At 26.1% G+C, this 24,857-nt stretch overlaps 1 protein-coding gene across 2 annotated transcripts; it reads right to left on the bottom strand.

The window, feature by feature from the left end:
- Nucleotides 1-1,691: 1,691 nt before the first annotated feature.
- On the bottom strand, nt 1,692-24,790 carry LOC107447009 (carcinine transporter). 2 transcript variants are annotated; one of them, XM_071178945.2, is made up of 11 exons: nt 24,648-24,790; nt 23,790-24,209; nt 23,566-23,669; nt 19,738-19,892; nt 18,199-18,367; nt 17,075-17,198; nt 14,584-14,678; nt 13,445-13,659; nt 10,154-10,335; nt 4,968-5,143; nt 1,692-1,916 (listed from the first exon to the last, which is right to left on the bottom strand). In XM_071178945.2, exons 2-11 carry the CDS (start codon nt 24,159-24,161, stop codon nt 1,874-1,876), a joined length of 1,635 nt encoding a protein of 544 aa, XP_071035046.2. In that variant the 5' UTR covers nt 24,162-24,209; nt 24,648-24,790; the 3' UTR covers nt 1,692-1,873. The 2 variants fall into 2 exon arrangements, with proteins under 2 accessions (XP_071035046.2, XP_071035047.2); XM_071178946.2 differs by lacking the exon at nt 24,648-24,790 and adding an exon at nt 24,587-24,646.
- Between the last annotated feature and the right edge of the window lie 67 nt (nt 24,791-24,857).

The raw sequence follows: 24,857 nt of genomic DNA, 5'->3' as shown, positions 1-24,857 counted from the left end.
AATACAAAATTACTTTTAAAAAATTTACTTTAAATGAGCAAAAGGAAAAAAAAACCCTATATAATAGGAGTTTTTCCTTACAAGATATTTATTTAAAATAACAGGTATTTTAGGTTATAGTATATATTTAATAATATAGGCAGGAGAGTTACCGAAAACTTAGTTCTTTAATATTTATCACTTTTTGTATATTTTCCAATATCTCAGGATTTACTTAAGCGAATCGAAAGATTTTATAAAGGATAGTTAAAGAAAGTGAAAAGTAATTTTTTTTATATCTTTTTATTATTTTTCAATCAGGGGTCGCATTCCCCCTAAAATTCATAAAATTCCTAAAAGTATGTGCAAACCCTAAAATTCCTAAAAATCTGCTAAAATTTTGTTGGTGTTCCTAAAAAATTAGAGTTATAGGCTAAATATAAATAAAAAAGCAATAATCTGAAATATAAGAATTTAACTACGTTAATTAAAACTGTTTTAATTTTGCCACATGGGAATTCTGATCCTGAGAGAGGTTTTTCGATAAATAAAGCAATGCTTAATGTGAGTCACCATGAGTATACTATTATGTCGCTTAGACTAATCAAAGATACCATTCGAAATTATAGAGGAGTGTTGAAGATCACCACAACACTATTGAGGGCAGTAAAAGAATCTCACAAATCATATCAAGAATATTTTAGAAAAATGATCATGATTAATTTGTTTTTCTCTAACATCTAATATAAATTGCTGATTTTCTTAATAAAGTAAGGTAATAATAAAGTTTTGATTAAGAAGGTAAAAATTAAATAAAAATCCAAGTTGGTGTTAATTTATTTTTTCTCTTGATTTATTCTCACTTTTGCCTGCCTGTTCCTGAATTATGCACTTAATTTCTGATAGGTAATATGTAAAGTTGAAATTTCATTTTTACACTTTAGAGATTTCATTCTTGACTTAATAAATTTCAGAGCTTTATTTTATGGCTTGCAATTATTTATGATATGTGTGGATGAATTATAATAATCTTCTGTTATGTAATAAACTACCGTGTGATCTGTTTTTATCCTAGCAAAATCATATATTACCCCTAAAATTTACCTAAAATTTTTTGAAAAAAGTTCCTAAAATTACCCTAAAATTTTAAAAAAATTTGCTGCTACCCCTGTTCAATATTTATTTTACTAATAGTCTAATACTTTTCGAATAAGGAATTTTAAACTAAGCAATTGAATGACAAAATCTTAATTGACAAAATGACAAGTTATTTCATTCAAATTCATAATGAAGTAAAAACTTGTATACTTTTATATAAATAATTAAAAATGTAATTTTTACACAGAATTATTTTTGGATAAAAAATTATTTAATTGTGCACAAAATGTTTTTGATTTTCTTTAAATAGTTTCAAATATAAAGTGAAATTAACAATAAAGGTATCAAACTTTTGATAATTCTTCTGCTAAACTAGTGGGACATTACAATTTACTAGCCTACATTTAAATTTTTATTTCCCAAATCAGTCAGATTATCTGTATTTGCTCATCATAAATGACTAACCGTAATCTATAACTTTTATAATGAAATACTACGAAGTATTTTTGGTAAACCACAGTTTTGTAAGAAGAAGAACTTATTTGAAATGGTAGAAAACCAGTTTGAATGTTTTAAGTTAACATAAATGGATTGTTTTTAAAGAAAACATACACTTTTAGTAGAGTGAATTATAGTTTATTTAAGTAGTAACATGTTAACAAGTAATTACAATTCAAACAAGACTAGATATATAACACTATGTAAAATGTAAAAATTCTAAAAAAAAAATCTAAATTTTTGGATTTTTAATATGTAAAATTTAATAAATATAAAGAGGTAGAGAAAATAAGTGCAATTATGACAGTTTGTATGGAGATTCCACTTCTTCATTTACAGACCTAAGGTAAAAATAAATAAATAAATAAATTATTACAAATATAAAAAAATGCAAATAATTTAAAGTATCAGCACAATAAATTTAATTAAGCTTTCTTCAGAATTAACTTCAACTCATTAGTTATTAGTTCCTCACTTGTTGGTTTAGTTGAATATTTAAGATGAGTTGGATAGAAATATTAAAGTAATACATCCTTCTCATGAAAATAGAAATGTAATACAGTATTTTAAATAAAGCAATGCGAAAAACCATTAAGGTACAGCAAGATCTCAACTAACCAAAGTAGGTTAATTGTGACCAGACTTACTACAGAGTAATTGAAACATTCGGATTATATATAGGTTATATCATTTTTATCCTATTTGCATGTAATTTTTTATTTCAAAATTCCCTTGCACTATTATCTCAGATAGTGATATTTCCTTTTTGAATAATACGTTTGTAAAAAATCTGCATCTAATTGTGAATTGTTAGTTGATTTCACTGTTTTATATTCATTTGCAAGCCCAGTAAGGTTTCTCACTTTTGGTCGATTGATTACTACGATATTTTATTTTACTTGCATTGATAAAAATTTTGTAAGTACGTAAAAAAAGAGAGAAAGAAACAGACAACAATAGATTACGGTTTAAATAGCTATTCAAAATAAAAAATTTCGGTGAGGCTCCACAGTATAAGAAATTTTTGCCTTATTTTAGCCTGTATAACATTAATGCGAAAAACCAATCTGAATCTTTGAACTACTAGGTTATTCGGAAAAAGTAATCAAGTTTTTTTTCCGACATAAGACTTAATCATATTTTCTTTACAGTCAACTTCATACTTAAGCTGCTTAATTATTATATATTTTGATACAACAAGGCATGCTTGTGATTCTACCAGTAGTTTTTAGTTGGTGTTCTTTCAAATATAGAAAGTGAAAAGCAGCATTTTTGTCATATTTTACTTCTTTACTATCAAAAAGATGAAAATTTTGTTCAAGCAAGAAAAAAAGTGTATGCAGTATATGGATGATGCACGCCAGTGCCAAAACTGGTTTGTAGAATTTTGATCCAGCAATTAATGCACACGAAGAAGCACCATGTCAGTTGTAGTTGATGAAGACACAGCAAAGGCATTAATTGAGGCAAACCAGCGAATAACAACTCGTGAGATAGCTGAGTGATCGAACTCAACCGTATCAAACTCAACCGTTCATGATCACTTGAAATGCAAAGCTTGATTTATGGGTTCCTCACTTACTCAAGGTAAGAAATCTGTGTTGTCACTTTGACAACTGTGATTTGTTTCTTAAACGCCAAGGAAATCATCCATTCTTGAAGGACATAACTGGGGGTGGGGTGAGAAATGAGCTGTCAATAACTACAACAATGTTCCAGTCTCTAATCTGGATGCTATTTTGGAGCAAAAAAAAAAAAAAAATAATATGAGCATGGAATCATACGATTACCAAAAAGATGGAAAAGATATTAGACCAGAATGGACAATATATGATTAAAATATTTATTCACTATAAGAAAATAGAGTTTCATTTTCGTGAGAAAAATCCAAACACTAAACTACTTTCCAAACAACCAAATGCATAACTCCAGGCAATTAAATGGTTACGTAAAGCAACTTTCTATAAAAAAAAAAAGCTGATATAGGATAAACCAACCAGTGAAGGAACATTTCATATATATTGATTAAAAATAAGTATATTTGAAAGTTTTCCTTTAGATTGATTGGTAACAATAGCTTACTGCCAAACAATAGGAAGTCATCTAACAATGTTTTGGATTAACTGGTCAAATAGATTTCTCTGGAAAATTTTTTGAATTTGTTATTATCTCTGCAACACCTTGTTTCTTTGAAAAAATTATAAGGTGAGTGTTTGTATTTATATGTTTGAAGTGGAAATAATTGCATGTAATAGCTTTATTTTTCTCACTGTGAAAGAGAGAATTCAAAATATAGTTATTAATGTCACGTTTTAATTTTTTAAAGCATCATAGCATAATCAAGCACTGAGATAAGGGGGTGTTTATTCACTGGATCACCAAAGGATGAAAAACCAGTGAAGGAACAAGTGTTTCTTTACTGGGTTTTCTCTAAGTTAATGAAAATAAAAGATAAACTTTAACTTTTTTGTACCTTTAGTGATGTTCCGCATCAAAAGTATGTTAAAAATACGAAAAACAACTTCTAACCAGTGAGGGAACAGACATGTTCCTTTACTGGGCATAGATTTTCCAGTGAATGAACAGTATGTGTTAATATGTTGACACTTTAATTTTCAATTCATGATTACAAAAAAAAGTTAACATTTTCCAAGTATTTATATGTTATAATTTCAAGAATAGGCTTGTTTTTAAATATTTGTATGGCTTATAAATTCATAAAGAGCATTAAAAAATAACCAAAATTAAGTGTTCCTTTACTGGGGGCTTATTCACTGGTAAGAGCTGTTCCTTCACTTGGTCTTCTTACTTCTTGTTATTTGAACCTCCAAAACTTTAAAACAATATTATGTAAGTTCTCTACAATTTTTTCTACAAAATTTGCAATTAGTAACAAACATGTTGGCACTGTCATTTAACTAAAATTACGAATTTTGAAATTAATATGATTCTTTAAAAGGCAAACGAAACTTAAGTATTCCTTCACTGGTTAGTTTACCCTACCAGTAAATAATTTAAAAAATATATGAAGAGAAAGGATACAAAATTTATAAATACAAAAGTTAATTGCACTTTTTCTTATTTGACATTGCTTAAAATACTGAAAGCTATCTATGAATATCATAAAAATTTACCAGAAAAATCTTAATGAACTTCAAGATTATTCTGGAAAAATAAATTCGGAAAATAACTAATTTAGCACAAAAGTTAAACATAAGCTAGAAAACAAAAAATTTTATTATCTAACAAACGACACATAAATATTAAATGTAAAAATAGGAAAACTCACAACAATGTTGCAATTTTTTTTAAAAAACATGTTATCTTTCTTTACCAAAAGAGTAAGAATCATACTTTAATTATTTCTAAATAATATTTGAGTAACACATTACCTCTTGTTTAGGCACGGACAATCAAGAATACTTTGATTCCTTCCAAAATTTTCACCATCCTCGATGCTATGAGGCAAATGTTTGTGAAGAGTTTCAGGAAGAATCACAGTTATAGTTGAAATAAATATCATGAGAACACCCGTGATTACAAGAGGTAAACCAGGCATTGTCATGGACTAAAAGAGAAAAATAATATATTAGCACACAGATATATTTTTATTAGTGGAAAGATAGCTGTAAAGATATTGCTTAGTTCTATACACATTATTAATAAATCATAACTTAAAACTAAATACTATTTTAATATGTCAAAATTTTAAAACTTGCACTCTAAGATTTTGTACTTTGAAATTATTTTAAGAATTTTTTATTAGTTATATGTTTTTGGATATTAGAATTTGTGATTTATGTTAGAATTTAAAAATTTATGAAAGGTCTTTAGATAGGAATAGATTAGATATAGAATGGAATAGATTAGATATAGAATAGAATAGATATAGAATAGAATAGAATAGATATAGAATAGAATAGATTAGATATAGAATAGATTAGATATAGAATAGATTAGATATAGAATAGATTAGATATAGAATAGATTAGATATAGAATAGATTAGATATAGAATAGATTAGATTAGATATAGAATAGATTAGATATAGAATAGATTAGATTAGATATAGAATAGATTAGATATAGAATAGATTAGATATAGAATAGATTACAAACAGAAAATAGAAATACATTCAAAATGGTTTTTTAAATTATATTTTTGGGTAAGATAAATTTTCTAAGATAATTATTTCTGAAGGACATTTTGTGTGTGAACTGAACTTTTCAAATTGAAATGAATTTTTTACATATTTCAGCCTAACACATGGAAGTAAAATTACATTATAGCAAAGAGAAAAATCATTAACTGTTATTTGAAGCTCATTACAAATTTTACAGCTTAATAAATTGGCCTAATGATAAAAAAAGTAAACTAATGAATTTTAAAATCATTTGAGCAAACATTAAATTTAAGTTTCTAACCTTCTAGCTCAAGATGGGCCCTGATCTTTTTCAGAATTTGATATCTTTAGACTCTTTCTTTGGCTCAGTCATTCCATCTAGTTATTTTTAATGTTTTCAGATCACCATTAAGACAGTTTAATCACCTAATTTTAGGCTGTCCTCTCTTTCGAGTGCCAGTAGGTTTTGCTATGAATACTTTTTGGTGGCCCTACCAGGGTAGTGACTCAAATCAGGTTTTAAATTTCGCTGATTTTTTACAGGTTAAAATCTCTAGGTCAGCATGTTTTTTTCTTCTTTTTTTCACAAAGAGTAAGATAGGTAGTAAACCCCAAGAAAAATGCCTTTATTTTTTAAAATTTTATTGTCTCACTACAACATTAATTTTTATAAAATTAAGATAAATGTGGAAAAAATGTTTAGCTACTAGAATATATTGTTTTTATTGAATAAAAAGTGTGATATAAAGTGATAACAGAGTGACCCTAAAACCTTGGACAAGTATTGTTTTTCATATTTTTATTCAGCAAAAAAAAAAATATATTTATTAAGCAGAAGAAAAATAGATGTTTTTAAATTTATTTCTGCTTTGAAATTTAACAATTTATTTACATTTGAATATAGAGCCATTTTACAGTATTTCATCCCTTTATAGAATTCATTGATCATATTTTCTCTAAATTAATATCTAAAGTCAAATGCTCAATATTGTTCGTTTGGAATTAGCAATATTATTAACAGAAATATTTAGTAATAAAATACAAAATTGTAGAATTTCCTGTTGCATACTCTATAGAGAAAAGCAACATAAAATTCTTTAAATTTTGTTTTTTTATGCATTTTTATTGGAAATTCAAATATTTAAAGAATTTCAATCTAGCCATATATTTTTTTAAACTTTTTATTTATTTTTTACAACTGTAACATGTACAGAGTGCAAAATAAAAAACGGAACACTCTGAATAACTTCTGATCTAATAATTGAATCTTCACGTTCTAGGACTCAATCTTCATTGTTCGAAGGGGTGATCTCAAATACGCTAATTAAAATAAGTTACACTTTTTGCAGACAATATTTAAAGTTACAAAGTCAGTCTTTGAATAACATACCTATATTCTATGGATTTGGATTTTTGTCTCTCAAAATATAGGGAACAGCCACAATCTGGGAAAAATGGTCCCAATAGTTTGATCAGAAAAGCATTCCAAAGTTAGGACCTCTTAATGTTAATTTTACTGTATCTCCAATGATAATTCCATGCATAATTAAATTTTAAATGGTAAGGTATAGACTCTTTTACATAATTTTAAAGAATAAATATTATTCTTTAAAATAAAAATGAAATTAGTCGAATATTTTGCGAGAAATCAAACTTCAAAAAAGCTGTATCTACAAAATTTTGTCTTCCTTCTTTCTAATAAACACATATCAATGAAAAATTTTATATTCCATATTTATTCATTAAATTAACCATGTTTACCATACATTCTTTAGTTTTTTGCCAGGTTTTTAGGGGAAAAGGAGAAACGGCTTCTTAAATATCATCTCAGGAATGTACATGGCAATTACGAACTTTCAATATTGTGATTGACTTGACATTTCTTATTTTGAACCAAAAATCACATATCTACCAACAAAACAGTAAAATTAAATTTTGTCAATATATAGTTGGTTTTTAAAAGAATCTTTCTGCTAATTAAAATATGTTTTAAAACGTTTGAATGAAATTGAGAAAATTAGCGTCAATGCAACAATTGTTTGTAAAAATTAATCTACGATAATTGCAGGCAGGGATTGTAAGAAAAAGTTATGTGATTGGTTCAGGGATGAGAGTAGTCAGAAAGTAAAAAAGAGGAAATCCAAAAAAAAAAAAAAAAAAAAAAAAATATATATATATAAACAAAAATTTGACAAAAAAGTGCGATTTTTAAACTTGTAAACCATGTGAATATAAATCCCGATATGAGACTTTTAAATCACGTAAATATGAAACTCTACATCGAATTTAAAAAATGCGAAAATACAAATCATGATTTTTTAATTTTTTGATCACGATGCATAATTTTTAAATCGCGCGATATTACAACCACAAAAAACGAATCATGATATTGGATTTTAAGCTCACGTGAATACGAATTGCTACATAGGGCTTTAAAAGCTCGTAAATACAAATCGCGATATTGATTTTTTAAATCTCGTAAGTAAGAATCGCACTGTACAATATTTAAATCGCCTGAATAAGAATCGCAACGTTCAACTTTTAAATCAGGTAAATACGAAAATCGAGATTTGATAGTAAAATCGAGATTTTAAAAATGCATAAATACAAAACACGATATTGGATTTTTAAATGTCGTAAATAAGAATCATAATATACGATATTTAAATAGCGTAAATAAGAATCGCAATGTGCAACTTTTAAATCAGGTAAATACGAAAATCGATGATTGATATTAAAATCGCGTGAATAAAAATCGAGATCTGAATTACGAAAATACGAGCTATCCAGCCGACGGATAAAAAATACGGAAAATCTTATTTTCTGTGCGTGAAATCGGAGAAAATAGCTAAAATAAGTAAAAATGCGGAAGGGTTAGCAGCTAGGGCGTAGATTAAATTTTCTGTTTATCTTTGAAAATCGTAAATAAATATAATTATTTTACTTCAATGACTGAATTTAAAAAAAAACGGTATATTTATTTAAAAAAAACGAAACTTTTAGAGAATCGGAGTTTTTGATAAATAGACTGAAATTCGAGAGACAAAAAAAATCTCATCCCTGTATAAAGGTCAACCAGTTTTATCCCAAGGAAATGATTTTTAGAGAAACTTCAGCGGGAGGAAAAGGGACCTCAACAATTTCCCTCCGCGGAAAATTAAATTCCTCATAAAACATTTTAACTTGGGCAAAAAAAAAATTTCAGCGGAAATTAGCGGGAAAAATGGAAAAATCTGAAAAAAAGCGGAAATCCGCGAATCCGCGGAAGAATCTCATCCCTGGATTGGTTGGCTTGCTTAAGAAAGAAAATTTTGATGCAAGCTAAAAATATTACTAAGTTGGCAATATTTCAACTATTTGGCTATACATTTCCATTTAAAAAAATGAGTATAATGGATGGTAAAGTAGTGAAATTAAGAAAAAAATTCCAGTTTCTCTTTTAAACTCCCTGATTTTTCCAAGTTTTCATCCAAATTTCCCTTATAATTTCAGGTTTTCTAGGTTCTAATAAGATGTCTACCCTGTTTTAACCTTTGGATGTTAATAAAAGTAATTATGTCCGGGTTTTTCTAAATTCTGAGACACATGAATTTCTTCCTGACTTCAAATTTATAGATGCCTATTTCTAAAAAGATATGATTTTATTTAAATGGTTTTCGACTTACATTTCATTTCGATTAAATGTTGAGATTCATTTTAGTAACTTCAGCTTCGAAGAACATGTATGTTTAAGTGCTTCACTTGTTTTGGCTATTATATCAATGTAATTAAGTTTAACTCAGATAATTATCAGTCTTTCATTGATAAAAATATTTGAAAATAACAATAAGAAGAAAAATTACAAATACTTATAAAGTTTTGTTTATTGTTCTCCAATTTCAGTTTATTGTAATCAGATGTTTATTATTTTATTCAGATTTATATGTGTAATTATTTAATTAATTTTTGTTTCAGATTTTTAAAACATGTTTGCTTTCATCTGAATTATTTTCTACACTAAGACATAAAATATTCAGTCTATCTAATTATTACAAATGATAAAACAGAAACATAGGCCTAGTTAGTTACATAACTAATTATATCAAACCAAAAAAAATTATATTTTATGCACAATAATATCTGATTTATTTTGTCACTTATAAGTATTTGTTAATATTCACAATATAACAGTTACACTGTTAATTGATGATGAAATTAACGGTTACACTGTTAATTTATTAATGAGAAAAAAAAGCAAACAGGAAACCTATTTTTAGATTAGTAAGCCGACCAGACCAGTAAAAAATATTTAAAAAAATTTTTTTACTAAAAATTAATAGGGTAAATAAGTGAATTAAGAAGTAGAAAATTCTAATCAGATCACAAGAATCCACAAAATTTATTCGTTTTGCCATGGAGAAACACATAAGAAACGTTTCAACAAAACATTAATTAAATTAAGAATTCTATACTTACCAGGTACACAATGGATGGACTAAGATAAAGTCCAAGAGTTCCCATCACTCTAAGAAAGGCCAGTCCGCGTCCTCTTAGGACAGTTGGTAAGAGCTCCGCAGAATACTGCATTATCACATTGTATACGATGGTGATGGTAACTCTTTGAATTAAGGCCAATCCCAAATAGGTATTCGTTGCATCTACATAATACAAATATTTCTTAATTAAAATCAAATACTACTTGAAATCATAAATTAAAATGACTAACACTAAAACAGGTACAGACCAACACAATAAGTAAATTTTACTTAGCAGTGAAAATTTTTAGAAACAATAGCAGATAAGTAATGATAACAAAACATGCAAAATTAACAAAAAAATATTTATACTATTTATTCTTACAACTTGCTATACAAAGAACAACTGTTACAAATGTATCAAATAACAAAAAATAAAAAGAACTATTATATGTAAAAAAAGAAAAAGAAGGAAAGAGTAATAAGGTAACAACAATCTACAATAATAAAATGAAAAGTTTTTCTGTGGGTGGGTGTATCTCTTTAACTCCAGAATTGCTTGCACTCTTAAAGTTGTTCAAAATTTTTAATTACTACATTCGGTAACGGTGTTTAAAAAATAAAATTTTCTTATTGGTTAAGCATTAACTTTTTTAAATTAAATTAAAGAAAATTCTATTGTTTCAAATATTTTAAAGATAACATCAGTGACATTTGTGTTTTTTTAGTTATATTTGATAAAAAAAGGAGTTTATTGCATTGTTCTTTCATATATTTAATTATTTTCTAATTTGTGATGATAGATAAACGAAATGATCAATTTAGTTTATTTGACATAAGTCTACGTAATTGTAATAGTTTTCTAAATTAATCTGAAACTTTATTTATTTTGTTTAGAATTATACTTTTAAATCATGTTTCTATAAAACTGAAATAACTTAGAATCAACAAAAATAGTATTTATTTGCCTTGGTGAAAAGTAAAAAGTTGCCTAACTATAATTGACGCTGATGATGCTTACTTAATTTTTGTAATGGGTACTAATTAGAACAAGATAATAAGCAATGTACTAAAAAGCAAAACAAATGAGGAAGTGGTACTAAATAATTTAAAAGAAAGTAAAAATATAGCTATGTATTTTTGACACCAATGATGCTTGATTAATTTTCGTAGCAGGTACTGATTCAAATAAAAATAAATAAATAAATAAAGTATGTACAAAATAGCAATGTTAATGGTATTGATTGGTTTAGGAGAAATGTAGAAAATTGCTACACAATTATTATCTCCAACGATGCTAAATTAATTGTGATAGGCACAAATGGTAGTAAGGTAAATGAGCTCTTTTAATGTGTACCAAAAAAGCTAATATGGATACAAAGTATTGTATTAGTATATTTGGTACCTATTAAAACTGATTAAGTACTGTATAGTTTTAATTTGGAAATTTGAGATATGGGTTTTTACGACTCCTGAAAAAAGATAAGTACGGAAGAAAATTGCTTGATTCTGGTAATTTTGGCTATTGTAAGTTAACAAGCTACAACAATATACAAAATAATACTGATAACAGGTAATTTATATTTTGATGAGAGAAAAAATGTGTTTTGCTTATGTTAATGACTTAAAACCCTCTGAAGGCCAACCAATAATACTTAAAAAAAAAAAAGAATTAAATCAACTTTATTAATTATTGCAGTACAGAATTTTCAGTCTTGCACATGATTTTGTTCAGTATTAATTTATTGATTATTTGCCTCTCATCCCCCCTGTATGAAGAACAGGTGTTCAACTAGTAACATAATAAACATAAAAATACAATTTAGGATACTCTTAAATTTTAATAGGGATTTAAAATATAAATTAAAACTCTAGTATATAAAAAAGGAAAATATAATTTTTAGTGGGTAAAATTGAAAATAAAATATCTATCACAGCTTTTTTTTTTTAAGTATATAGTTTACTAAATATAGTAAAGTATATACTTAATTAATGATAAAGAATACAAACTAGTTATGATATTCTTAAACTTAAAAATGGATTTTATGCAGTAATTATTACAGAGACAGTTAAAAAAAATGACATAACTACTTTGAGTGAGTATATTTAGTTAAAGCTAAAGCGTGAGTGACACATAGATGAAAACAGTTATTTTAAGTAAAATCGTATTAACATGGTAAAATCGAATAAAAAAATTTTATCTTTTTGAAGAATTTTAAGACACATTCATGGTACCAATTAGAGTTTTATATAATGAACATAACTTTTTTCTTTGCTTTTAAAAACATTTAACTATGTATCTTCTTCCCAAAACACAAAATATTCCATTTTCATATTCGCAAAATTTTTATAACAAATTTGATAATAAATTTTTTCAATAAAACATAATAAATCAATTGTTTTGCCAAAAACAAAACAAAATATGCTTATTAAAATAAAAGTTCTGACTTCCACATTTGAATATATGATTTTGGAAAATATATATCATATCAATACAAATCATATTAAGTATAGAGGGTCTTTTCCTTCATTTTAATTAAGTTCAAAATATTTACTTTTGCACTTGTGAACTAACTTGAGAGCATCAGTCTAAGTTTTAAAATTTTTGCATCATAATTATTAGAGACTGAATATGAAATAAATTTAATAAGAATCTTTTTATTGGCCATTCTTTGAACTTGAGCAGTGCAGAAAAGTTATAAAATCATTAACTTCACAATATTTAAAAAATCATGATATCGGAAACTTAAGAGAACAGATTTTAAATGGTATGAACTATGCATTCTTTTTGGAAGATGTAAGAATAAATGATTTAGCTCACTCACTGAAGTAATTTATAATTATAATTTGTGGACAAAACTGTATTTTTATGTTATTGTTTGCTAACTGAAAATCTCATTATTTCTATTAAAATTATTGTAAGAATAAATTCATAAACAAAAACCAAAAATTGATAAATTACAATAGTTTCCCTTGTATAAACCACCATCAAAAACATTAGAAGGCTAGTAAAAACACTAGTTAGAAACTAAAGATAATTTTTAAAGCCAACACAAAAGAAAGTTTCTATTAAATATTATTTTATAATTACAAAAAATAAATTTTAATTTTATTTTGAATTTAAAATAAAAGTTTTAAAATGACAATATAAAATAATGGCACTCACCATAAGAAGAATATACTATGATAACCATACACAATTGACAGGTTTTAAAAAAAAGCAAATATTTCATCATGTCAACTTTCTAACTTAAATGCTAACCCTTTTAAAATGAAGATAAAAAGAAATTACCTTTTGGTATAATCAAAATAACTAATCCAGCAATACCAGCCACTAAAGATGAAAGTACTATAGGCCATCTTCTGCCCAACCAGTCAACTCCAAAAAGTATTATAAAAAGTGATGGTATTTCCACTAAAGAGCTATAGGTGAAGGAATCATACACATTTGTTCCCAAATTAGAAGCATTTTGAGTATTAGTGTGGTAACAACAATATACTACAAACCTAAGAGGAAAAATATGTATAGATTAGTTGATTTGAAAAAAAAATGTTAATAATACAGCCCTCAATTTCTAATTTTAAAGATAATATATTATAAAAAAAATTCTAAAGCATGCACATTTTTACAATCTTGTTTTTATGTTTATTGTGAACAAATCAGCTATGTTTTTTTAAAAATTATTACAAGTATTAAAAGATCCAAACTTAAAATTTATTTTAATTATTGTAATTGAATACATAAAGTAGTTTATTGCACATTATTATGTAGAATTTTAAATAGAAATCAATATCATAGTTCAGATTTTTTATTTAGCTATTTTATAAAGCATAAAAAAGCAAAAAAAGTGAACATTCAAATACAATTTTTGCGTAATGAAACATCGAGCCAGGCAAAATCTATAACATACATAAATTACTTTGTTCAATTTCATTGAAATAAACATGGTTCATGCTTAAATTATTTTAAAACTTTATACAGCTGTTATTAAAATATGATGATGGGGTCCAGACGTTTTGCAGATGAATCTGTTATTGTGGACTTAATTATGTCCTGTTTTTTTTCTTTTCTAATTTGAGAAAAAAGGTACTGCTTTTGAGATTTAGGGGGGAAAAAACACAAGACTAAGTTTTACACATAGCTGTTTTTAAATTATACATGAATATAATTTTTTAAATAATTTATGATGAGTGATATTAAAATATGGTGAATAGGACACACATGCTACACATTTGTGATCTGAAAATCATGTAAATTACAAATAACCATAAGTGATTCATAAACTAAAGTTTGACGTATTATGATTCCAAAATTTATGATGAGCATATCACTTAAATTATAATGAATACTATGTAAATATTGGTAATATGAAGCATGATTTATTAAAAATATCAATAAAATAATTTAAAAAGCAAAGCGAAGAAGTTTACCATGTTAAGGCTAAAACCAAACTATTGGTTCTAAGACGAAGAGTTTTAAATAAATCTAAGGCGGTTGCATCAGTATTTTCTTCACTGCTTTTCTCCTGAAATATTAATAAAAATTACCATGAATTAAAATGATAACATACAATGGAAAAAGAAGTAATTTAATTTAAAAAAAATTGCCCTTTCACTCTTACAATTAGTAGAAAGATCGCAATAAATAAAATATTAATGCAATAGCCAAATCTTAAAAAAAAAAAAAAATAAAAAAAATGCTAGGAATATTGCGAATATTATTTTTTGGATTTGAATAACTTTGATATGATGTTAAACACATTGTATAAGATTAATTATTTTTAAAGAAAATAAGTAGTCTTGATTAAATCAAAAGATATATAATACAAAATGAAGAATTCATGTGCCTGTATGTGTCTCTCTTATAACTTTTTGCTCCATTTTTCTGAAATTTTGGCCTCAATTCTAAAATTGATACATTTTCAATTCAAATCCCTCGGGAGATCTGTTTGAACAATGAAATTTTCTCATTAAGCATTAGCCATTGTTTCAAATAAAACTATAGAAGACTATTTTTCTCAAATATTTTAAAGATAACATCAATGATGTTTGCTAGTTCATAGCTCTGTTTGATAAAAGAAAGTTTATTGCACATACTTTAACACTTAATTATTTTTATTCACTATGTTAGATATATACTTAAAAATCAATATTAACATGGTTGCAAGGGTGAACTATGTCACCTAATTAGTATTTCTAAAGTTATCAGAAATCGTGTGCGTATTTTGTTTATAGTAATTCTTTTATAACTTGTTTCTCTAAAGTTAAATAATTTAAAATTAACAGTGATTGTAATGAGAAAAAAAATAGTTGTATTGCGAAAAAGGTAAAATTAATGGAAAAGCGGTATTAATTTGCTTAGAAGAAACATAAAAAATCGCCACACTATTATTTTTGCCAATGATGCTTTATTAATTTAGGTACTACATATTAATTTAGGTTAATACATATTGAGAAAAAAAATAAGCAATGTACTAATAAGCAAAATTAATAGAGTAAAGGTACTTATTCATTTAGAGCAATTGTAACAAATCACCATACTATTATTGATGCCAATGATGCTTAATTAATGTTGGTAATATGTATAAATGGAAATAAAACCTTAAACTATGCACTAAAAAAACAAAGTTAATAGAGAAAAGGAGTTAATTTATTTAGGGTAGTGGTTGGCAAACTTATTGGTTAACAGAACTAATTATCAACAAATAGATTGAATTCTCTTTTGAGAGCCACATATTTCACAGGTAGGTATATTGCTATTCTCATACAATTATAAGTTGATTTTAAATCAGATAATGCAAAAGCCTTAAACTCAATCTGTTGAAGATGCATAGATATCATGTTATGTAGATGTTTTCAAAAATTCTCAAAGAATATATATATATATATATATATATATATATATATATATATATATATATATATATATATATACAGTAGGGAACCGATTATCCGGAACGATCGGGACCATTGCTATTCCGGATAACTGATTTTTCCGGTTTTCTGAATCGCTACAAAAAGCCGTTTTTTTGTTGTTAAACCCAACTAAAAAATTTTTTTTCTTGGAAATAATCAAAAAAAGAAGAAAAAATTATGAAGTAATACACTAATGATTATTTCCAAAATGATTCTAAGGTAAACATCTTTCGAAAAAGAAAGAAAAATACTAAATTCTTATGAGGAATAAATATTTATTTTTTAAAAAATTGTTGGAAAATTTATCGAATTTCGTTCCGGTTTTTCGGTTTTCTGATTTCCGGATAACGGGTTCTGTACTGTATATATATATATATAAATAGATGAAGAGGAAATATACACGAAGAGAAAATTTGCATGATATGTTATGATCTGTGTACATAAAATTTTTTTCAAGTGTAATATTTTTATAACCATTGTAACTGTGTTCTAACTTGTTATACTTTTATATTAAATTCGATAGACTTTATATTAATACGCAACTGTAAAAAACAAACTCCAACAGGTATGAAGATCTATTTTTCTGAAATAGCTCCACTTAAATGGCATGAATCATTCTATTGTAATTGAATTAGTCAAATGGAGTGAAAAAAAAACTTGCACATATGTATAAAGGACATAGCAAAAAGAAATAAACTCTTATCTGTACTGCTGCAAGGTTAATGAAACTGCGAATAAATTTTTTAGTGGAGGATTGGTTGAAAAGTCACTAATCTTTTTTTAAAATTGATTGCAAGCTAGATATTTAAGCCTATATTTTTGCAAAATTTGTTGCCATAGCAGCCTCCTGTTCAAACTAACGTTTTAGTAGTTTCAGAATGCTAAATATAATCAAAATTAAAACAAAGCAGGAAGAATATTTTTACTCAATTCAATGTTGTTATGATGCTTGCACAATCTATTTTATAATAATCAAAAACAATAATAAACATAAAACTTTACATACACAGCTATCACCATATTCTTCTGGATAGTCATTCCCATTAACACGAGCTACTGTTTTAAGTAAAGCTATAGCTTCTTTCTGTCTTCCACGAGTAAGTAACCAACTAGCAGATTCAGGTACATATCTGAAATAAAAACACTATCATTTAGCTAACTTACTTTAAAAATAACGCAAAATACAAAGGATGAATTAGAGTAAAATAACCATTATTGAATGTGTTATAAAGTAAAGAATGATTTCTGCAATTGTTATTTTGAAAACTTATAATTATATTCTTTAATAAATTGTGAGCTACTAAGCTTGCTCAAACTATCAGATATTAGGTACTTTTTAGAGAGACAGTGCCAATGTGAATAAGCACTGTCCACTTTGTGTTAAATTTTGTCCTGATTTTGTTAGACAAGGTAAACACAATTGTATACTAAAACAACATACGAGCTGTATTATATTTTATAACTGGTGTTAAGCAGCGCAGGCATTTTTCTAAAGTGTGTGGCTATCAAAGTTCAAATCTGTAGCCTTGTATTTTTGAACCCAACACAGAAGATCTTCAGATCACTCTTGGATTTAGCATCAAGATATAATAACCTATAAAAGTGTTTGCTGAGAAAATATGAACACATTTTAAGACTTTTTTTAAAATCATAAATTGCTGGCACATAACAAACTTTTTCTTATAATTTATTTTAACTTAACAGTTTTAAAATACTTTGTTTTTAATTAATTTCAGCTTGTCTAAATATTTTGAATGAATGCTTTAAAGTTGCATGTTAACAATGTGTCTATGTTGTAGTTGATTACTTATCAGAAAAGAAAAAAAGCATTGAAACTCAATTTTTATGAGATCATTTGAGAAAATTTACGTTTGAAGTTTATTTTGTGAATCTTTGAGCAGAAACACCATTATTGATGGAATACAGTTGAGACAGGATATTACTAAAGGCAAAATAAATAAATAAATGATAATTCATAAAATACCTAAAAAATAAGGAAAATAACTGAAATTTAGCAAGAAAATAAACCATTAAGTTTAGTCTAGATTTAAACTTCAATGTCTTCAAACTTAATACCTTAAAAAAAACTTTAAATAGATTAAGAAATAGCGAACCATTTTCCTAACTTACTTTCCAAAAATTGGTATGGCAGCAAGTGGTATAGAAGTAATAACGCAGAGTAAACGCCAGTCTCGTAAAGAATAAGCAATCCAAGGGCAAATGGCTGAAAAAATAATGTAGCCCATGGACCATATAATGATGACTAAAGTTCGTTTTTTGACTCCAATATATTCTAAACCTGCAAAATAGTAAATGAAAACATAATATAAATTTGATAAAAATCATTCTAAAATAAATAAATAAATTGCCAAAAAAACATTTCATAGAAAAAAACTATATAATGCAAAACTAGTGATATTCACATGTTCACATTTTTTTCCCTCTTATATTAAAAAAATATTAAAATAAATTTGTAATGAATCAATACATTATACTTTAAAAAAAATGGTAATAACAATAATTTTTTTTGCAAAAGTAGACAACTAATTTATGTTTTGTAGATTTAGGCGTTATCAAGTTTTTGTTACGCTCAATGACAATAAAGCATATTTATGAAAATTAAATAGAAAAACCTCTTGAAAAGGAACTTCTGTACTCCTGGCCTGATAGCACATTGTAGTACTACATTTTATAAAGAGTCTATAATTTTTGTATTGATATTTATTGTATGAAATAATGGTAGAAAATCTTTTGTTTTAAAAGGAGTAATAAATATTTCAATTTATTAATGTACAAACGCAGTGCGCTTAACATTTAAACAATTCATGAAATTAAGAAAACATGCATTAAAACATTTAAAAAAAAAAGAATCTAAAACATTTTTTAATTTATATAACTATCCATTTTCCTTCAATTCAAAAGCTCAATTTAATAAAATAAAAATGCTTACAAGATTTCAACACTGATTTTACTTCAATACATCCAATCATTTCTACAAATATAGTTACAAAAGCAATAAATAAAGTATTCCAGTAATAGCGTGTTAAGCACCAGGGGGGTGGGGGAGGTTAAAACTCCACAATTTCATGACACACAGCACAATTGTGACAATCAAGTTAGCATTGCTCACAAGCCGAAAAGCAATAATTACAAGTTTAAAAATTAATCTTTTTTAAAAGACTTATGCCTTACAAATTAATTTCTTTTTTGATAAAGAAAAGAAATATAATCAAGGAAACTTGTAGTATAGACCATATTTTTTTTATGTAAGTTACGATTATTGATTAATTATCAGGAAAATTAGCTATACTTGATAATTTGATATTTAATACAAATTGTATATTTTATTATCTACTGTTAAATTGCATATTTTTGAAGAAAGTTCACACTAGCAGACTTTAGGTATAAAAAATTAAAATCCAAATTTTTGTACTTTGAAATGAAAGCTCCTGTTGGAAAAAGTAAAGTCCACCAAAGTCTTCACTTACTATTATCAATTTTAGAAATTCAATACACCAACAAAATATGTTACTTCTAACTTTTCAAATGGAATTCTATTAGCCTAAAAAGTATGTAGCATTCAAATAAATGTTAACAGCAAAAACTGATTATAAAAAAATTGTTTTAAGCAAAGGAAATGCATTGAAACATTTAGGCTTCGTAACTCACTAAGAACATATGGATCTTCTGATAATGGTATGATTGTAGCACCAACAAAAAATCTCAGAAAGTTAAATGTGTAGAAATTGGAAGTGAAAGCACTTGCTATTCCTGCAATGCTGGCTATCACATAACTGAGGATAATGGAAGGACGCCTTCCAAACCTAGAGAAAACAAATATATTTTTTGAATAATGTAAAATTTTTTTTTTTTAGGATATTTCATTTCAAGTTCATTCACACATATTTTTCATCTTTCTTTGATTTAAAAAGAAAATTAAAGCTGGTTCATGTAAAATCTCTATAATTAAGATTACACATAACGAAAACTAATTTCAAAGTTGCAAAAAATGATCATTTTTTTTAAATATTTCTGTAAGTATTATTCAAATGACAATTTCATCTTGAAAATAAAACATATACTACTGTTATTTCCACCTGATATCGAGACACATTTTTTAAAAATGTTTGCTACGAAAAAATCTGTTAAAAATTTTTTATAATTGATTTCTGAAAAGTTTTATTAAAGGCAAAATAAAATTAATTATAAAAAAAAAATTAAAAAAAAAATTTTCATTAAAAAAAGACTAATTTTTGATAATTTTATGTATAAAATAAATTCAGTTTCAAACTAAAAGGCAAAGTTACAAAAAAAAAAGGCAAAATAAATTAATTGGAGTTAATTGAATCAAAATGGTAACCAAATTGATCATGAAATTTAAGAAACAAAAATGATGTGACACATAACAACAAAAATGTTACATGGCATGCAAGTGAGAAAAAAAAAAGCTAATAAAAATTTATCTTCAATTTTTATATTATTCCAGATAACATTTTTTGTATATGAATAATTATAATGGGCAGTTATCAAATTACTGATAAATAAAAAGTGAAGAAATTTAGAATAGAATTAAACTCTCAAAGCACTAAAAAGGATTGGATAAAATGTCAACATTATTTATTTAATAATAATGAAAAAACCTATCTGTTTACCATAAAAACAGTTAGCTAAAATCATAAAAAATTGCATGCCAAATTTTTGCAAATATGTAGGAATAGATTAAACATTTAGCCAAAATTATAAAAGCTGTTTCTTGGCAGCATTTTATAATGAAATTTTAAAACCTTAATGCCATGATGAAATTCTCAAGCATCAATAACAAGTGACAGACAAAATTTTCGGATTTTATCGATTAAGAAAATATATTCAACTTGTTGCTACATCATATCTTAAGTTTATTTTGTCTGTCAGCAAAAAATTAGATAAGTTTGTAAACATTAAAGATAAAAAAAAAGATATATCAATAAATATAAAAAAAAGATATATCAATAAATATAAAATATAACATTTGCGAGAGTCTTCAATAATAAACAAATTATATAAAAGACACTACTCTTTATAGATTACATCACTGATAAAAAAATAATGTAAATAAATAAGAAGCAGTTTAACAGATAAGGAAATATGTATTAATAAAAGACTCATGACCAATGAAAAAAAAAGAAGATACATTTCAGAAAGGAAATATTAATAGAAAAGATGAGGAAATGAAAGAAAAAATTGGCTAAAGAAATACTTGCTGACAAACCAGGGTTGGGTTTTTGCCGTCAAAAACTGGTTTTTGACATGACAGTGGTAAAAACCGTGTTTTTACCGGTAAAAACTGTCAAACCGGTAAAACTGTCTACTGTTTTCTCTAAATTATGGCATATAGCAGGCAATATATTATTTTCACATAATTGCCTTTATAAATAAATGTTGTAAATGATTGCTATTTATTTTGCAACTATATACATGTATTCTTATAGAAGGATATACATTCATATAGAAATATTGTAATATACTTATTGAAAATAGTGATACTTACTTTTATTATTATAACTTGATTTGCAAAGGATTCAAAATTTTGCACTTCTTAATTGTTAGAAATAAACAAACAAGCAAAAAAGCTTGGAACTACTAATAAATTCAAGAACTAAAAAGAAGAATTTAAAATTTGGCATTTCTTAAATATTAGAAATAAGCTAAACAAAACTTTCAAAGCTTGTAACTACTAACAAACTCTAAGTCAAGAATGACTTGACATTCTTCAGTAATGTAATAAGCCAAACAAAATGATGCTTGGAAATGTTGAAAAATTTGTTTAGTATCCTAATATTTTACTTCAAATAGTATGTTTTGATATAATCATGTTGGGAAAATGCAAGAATCTGTTCTTAAATTTCTTTTAACAACTTTTTTTCATAATTTTATTGCCCAAAAATGAATTAATTTTAAATTATAAGCAGTTAAACTCAAAAATACAGTTTTACCAAAACTATGGGTTTTTGACAGTTTTCGACGTTTTTGACAGAGGGGTTTTTGACATGACGGTAAAATCCATGGTATAAATCGGTAAAAACCGTCACGTGTCAAAAACTTGCCAACCCTGTGACAAACCAATCCAAATTTAAAAATAACTAACATGCTAAATTACAAAATAATTTGAATATAATGACAATATCGAACTGTTTCAAATCAATCTCATGTAAAAAAAAGGAATTTTTTCTTTATAGAAACGGTTATTTATCACAAAAGTAGAGTATAAAACAAACATGCTATCACAGTACTCATTAAGTACTGACATTACATTACATGTCAAACCAACCAAGTTACTTCTTACATGACCATATCAGGTTTTAAATGAAATTTTCAGACTTTTACCTCCTGATTCCAGACAAATTTTTAAAATAATTCAGCACTTTTAAACTGAAAAAATATTTTTATTTCAATAATATTTTCAAAAAATGTAGTGATGTTGCATACATTTGACACAAAACAATTTTTGTTAAAGTAAACACTTACATAATTTTTCAAGCTTCATAGAACAACTTATGATATTTCAAAAACATATCAAATTAGAGAAAAAAAAGGATTTTTTTTTTATACTTTATGAAAACTAACCAAATGTATTAAATTTTTTTTATTAAAAAAATTACTTCTTAAAGGAACACAGGGTGTCAAAAAAAGTTTTTTCTCCCAATAATTTTTAACAACTGTTTTGATTTAAAATGCATGTAGTAGATTGGTTTTACCTTCAAATTGTAAATTGAATAACATTAATATTTAATGAAGGGTAGAAATGTTAGAACAACAAGTTTCCAAATCATAAGATCTTTCCAAAAGAGAATGAAGAGATGTCATTGATAACAGTGAATGCTGATTTTAATAGTTAGTTGTCAAGAAGAGAAACTGGGAGGCATGATAAGACATTTAATCAATAAAAGGCACATTCTTATGAAATGCATAACAGGATTTCTCAAAATAGAGCAACTTCTCTTTTATTAGGAAAAATATAATTTAGTCAGTGGTTGCCCACATATTGCTTTATGAAAATAAACAGTTAAAATTGTAAGAAAGAAAGGATGTATTTTTTTCTGTCCTATATTTCTGCATTTATATCAGAAAATATAAATATGTCTTTCACAGCAGAAAATGTATTTCTCTAAAACTTTTCTTTATCATAATAGCTAAAGGCTTAGTCACCGGAGGTGGCCAGCCGACCTGCGAAGCAGGTTTACGGCTTTTAGTGGTCCCCATAGCAAAAAGCCTGTAATTTTTTAACTCATTACAAACATACAAATTTTGCAACTTCAATATTAGTAGTATGATGGTGATTTGGTAAGCCTAAAAAAAAACTTCTTGAGAAGGCCAAGGCCCACCCGGGGCAGTTGAGCCATTGATGATTTGGAAGTTAGTTGTAATAGCATACTTCTCATAATATGCCACACTTGCTATATCAAGTATTTATTGTACATATAGAGTCAACAATTAAATACTTATTTAATTTTATATTACCTGTCAGCTATAAGGCCAAATACAATGCATCCTATACTTGTTCCCACATAAAATATAGTTTGTGATTGATATGGAAGTTTGTTTTTATCACACACCCAGTTTTGCTGCAAAAAAATGAAGAAAACAATTTATTTTATAGCTAACACTATAGAAAACATAATACAAAACTACCAAACACTAAAAACATAACGAATGTATGGAATAGAAAAATAAATTATACTTACATCAGTTGCAATAGTAGGGTATAATTCACTAAAGTCATAAACCCAACCATTTAAACAATGAACAGTTTTATTTATTTCTATAACTAGATTATCATCGATAGAAACCTCAGAAAAGTTAGATGTCAAAATCATTTCACACATTTTTGGTAAAATTCGCCCTTCCCTTTCTTCAAAAGGAAGTGTGAAATTTGAAGAGAAGGAAGAATCATTCCCATCGAGTTTACATCTATGATCAGGTACCAAGATAGTAAAAAATTGTGTAAAGTAAACTAAAGCACACAAACTGGCAGATGGAACAACTAAAAATGCACATAACAGTTTCTGATAGAGACCGAAATCTCCTACTTTCTGTAAAGCTATATTGAAGTCCATCACAATATTGTTTTATACTTCAAAAATAAAATGCAATCCATTTGTTTCCTGAAAAAAAAATATTAAAATTAAAGTCAAACTTGTTAAAATATAAAAGAAACAACTCAATGAAATAAAGGCAGACTTAACAGTAATTATAAAAACTCAAGCTTTCAAGAGCCAAATTGTAATTGACGAAAATATTTTGAAAAAAGCATAAATTGGATACAATATTAAGGATGCAATAGTCTAATATTTCTATATAATTTATTTTTGTTTCTTAATCTTCGTAAGATGCGGTGCAAGATGTTTTTAATTATATAATACACCTTTTAATGCCTAATTTTTTAATCAAGAATACAAAGAAAATTATTTAAATTTGATAAAGTCAAAAAGCTTTTGAAACATTATTATCAGAGGACACTCAAAAGCAGAAAAATCATTACATAAAATATCTTATAAGGAATTTCAAAAATATACATAGAAGCTCGTTTCAAAATTACTCACTTTTAACCTAAGAAAACTATTTTAAATTCAGCCGACTACTGACCTACTAGCAGAAGAAATAATTCAAAAAACAAGTGAATGGTGAAAGTTATCAGCTATTTGGCGACAAATAATATTTATGTTAAAGACTCTCTTTAGGTGCTAAGTAAAGTTGACTTCTCTTTAATTGGTTGTAGCAAATCACATGGTTCTTTGAAAAAAGGAATATGT

The sequence above is a fragment of the Parasteatoda tepidariorum genome, chromosome 3 (assembly GCF_982258835.1).
Source record: "Parasteatoda tepidariorum strain Cologne lab strain chromosome 3, Ptep-v5.0, whole genome shotgun sequence".
Lineage (NCBI taxonomy): Eukaryota > Metazoa > Arthropoda > Arachnida > Araneae > Theridiidae > Parasteatoda > Parasteatoda tepidariorum.
This window is presented reverse-complemented; position numbering and strand designations above follow the sequence as displayed.

Bases quoted from the DNA above. Each gene is read 5' to 3' on its own strand.
- LOC107447009 (XM_071178945.2), bottom strand. From the start codon at position 24,161: ATGGACTTCAATATAGCTTTACAGAAAGTAGGAGATTTCGGTCTCTAT. The intron at 18,368-19,737 runs GTGAGTTACGAA...ACTATTTTGCAG, and splicing joins AGAAGATCCATATGTTCTTA to GTTTAGAATATATTGGAGTC. The intron at 13,660-14,583 runs GTAAACTTCTTC...TTTTCCTCTTAG, and splicing joins TTGGTTTTAGCCTTAACATG to GTTTGTAGTATATTGTTGTT.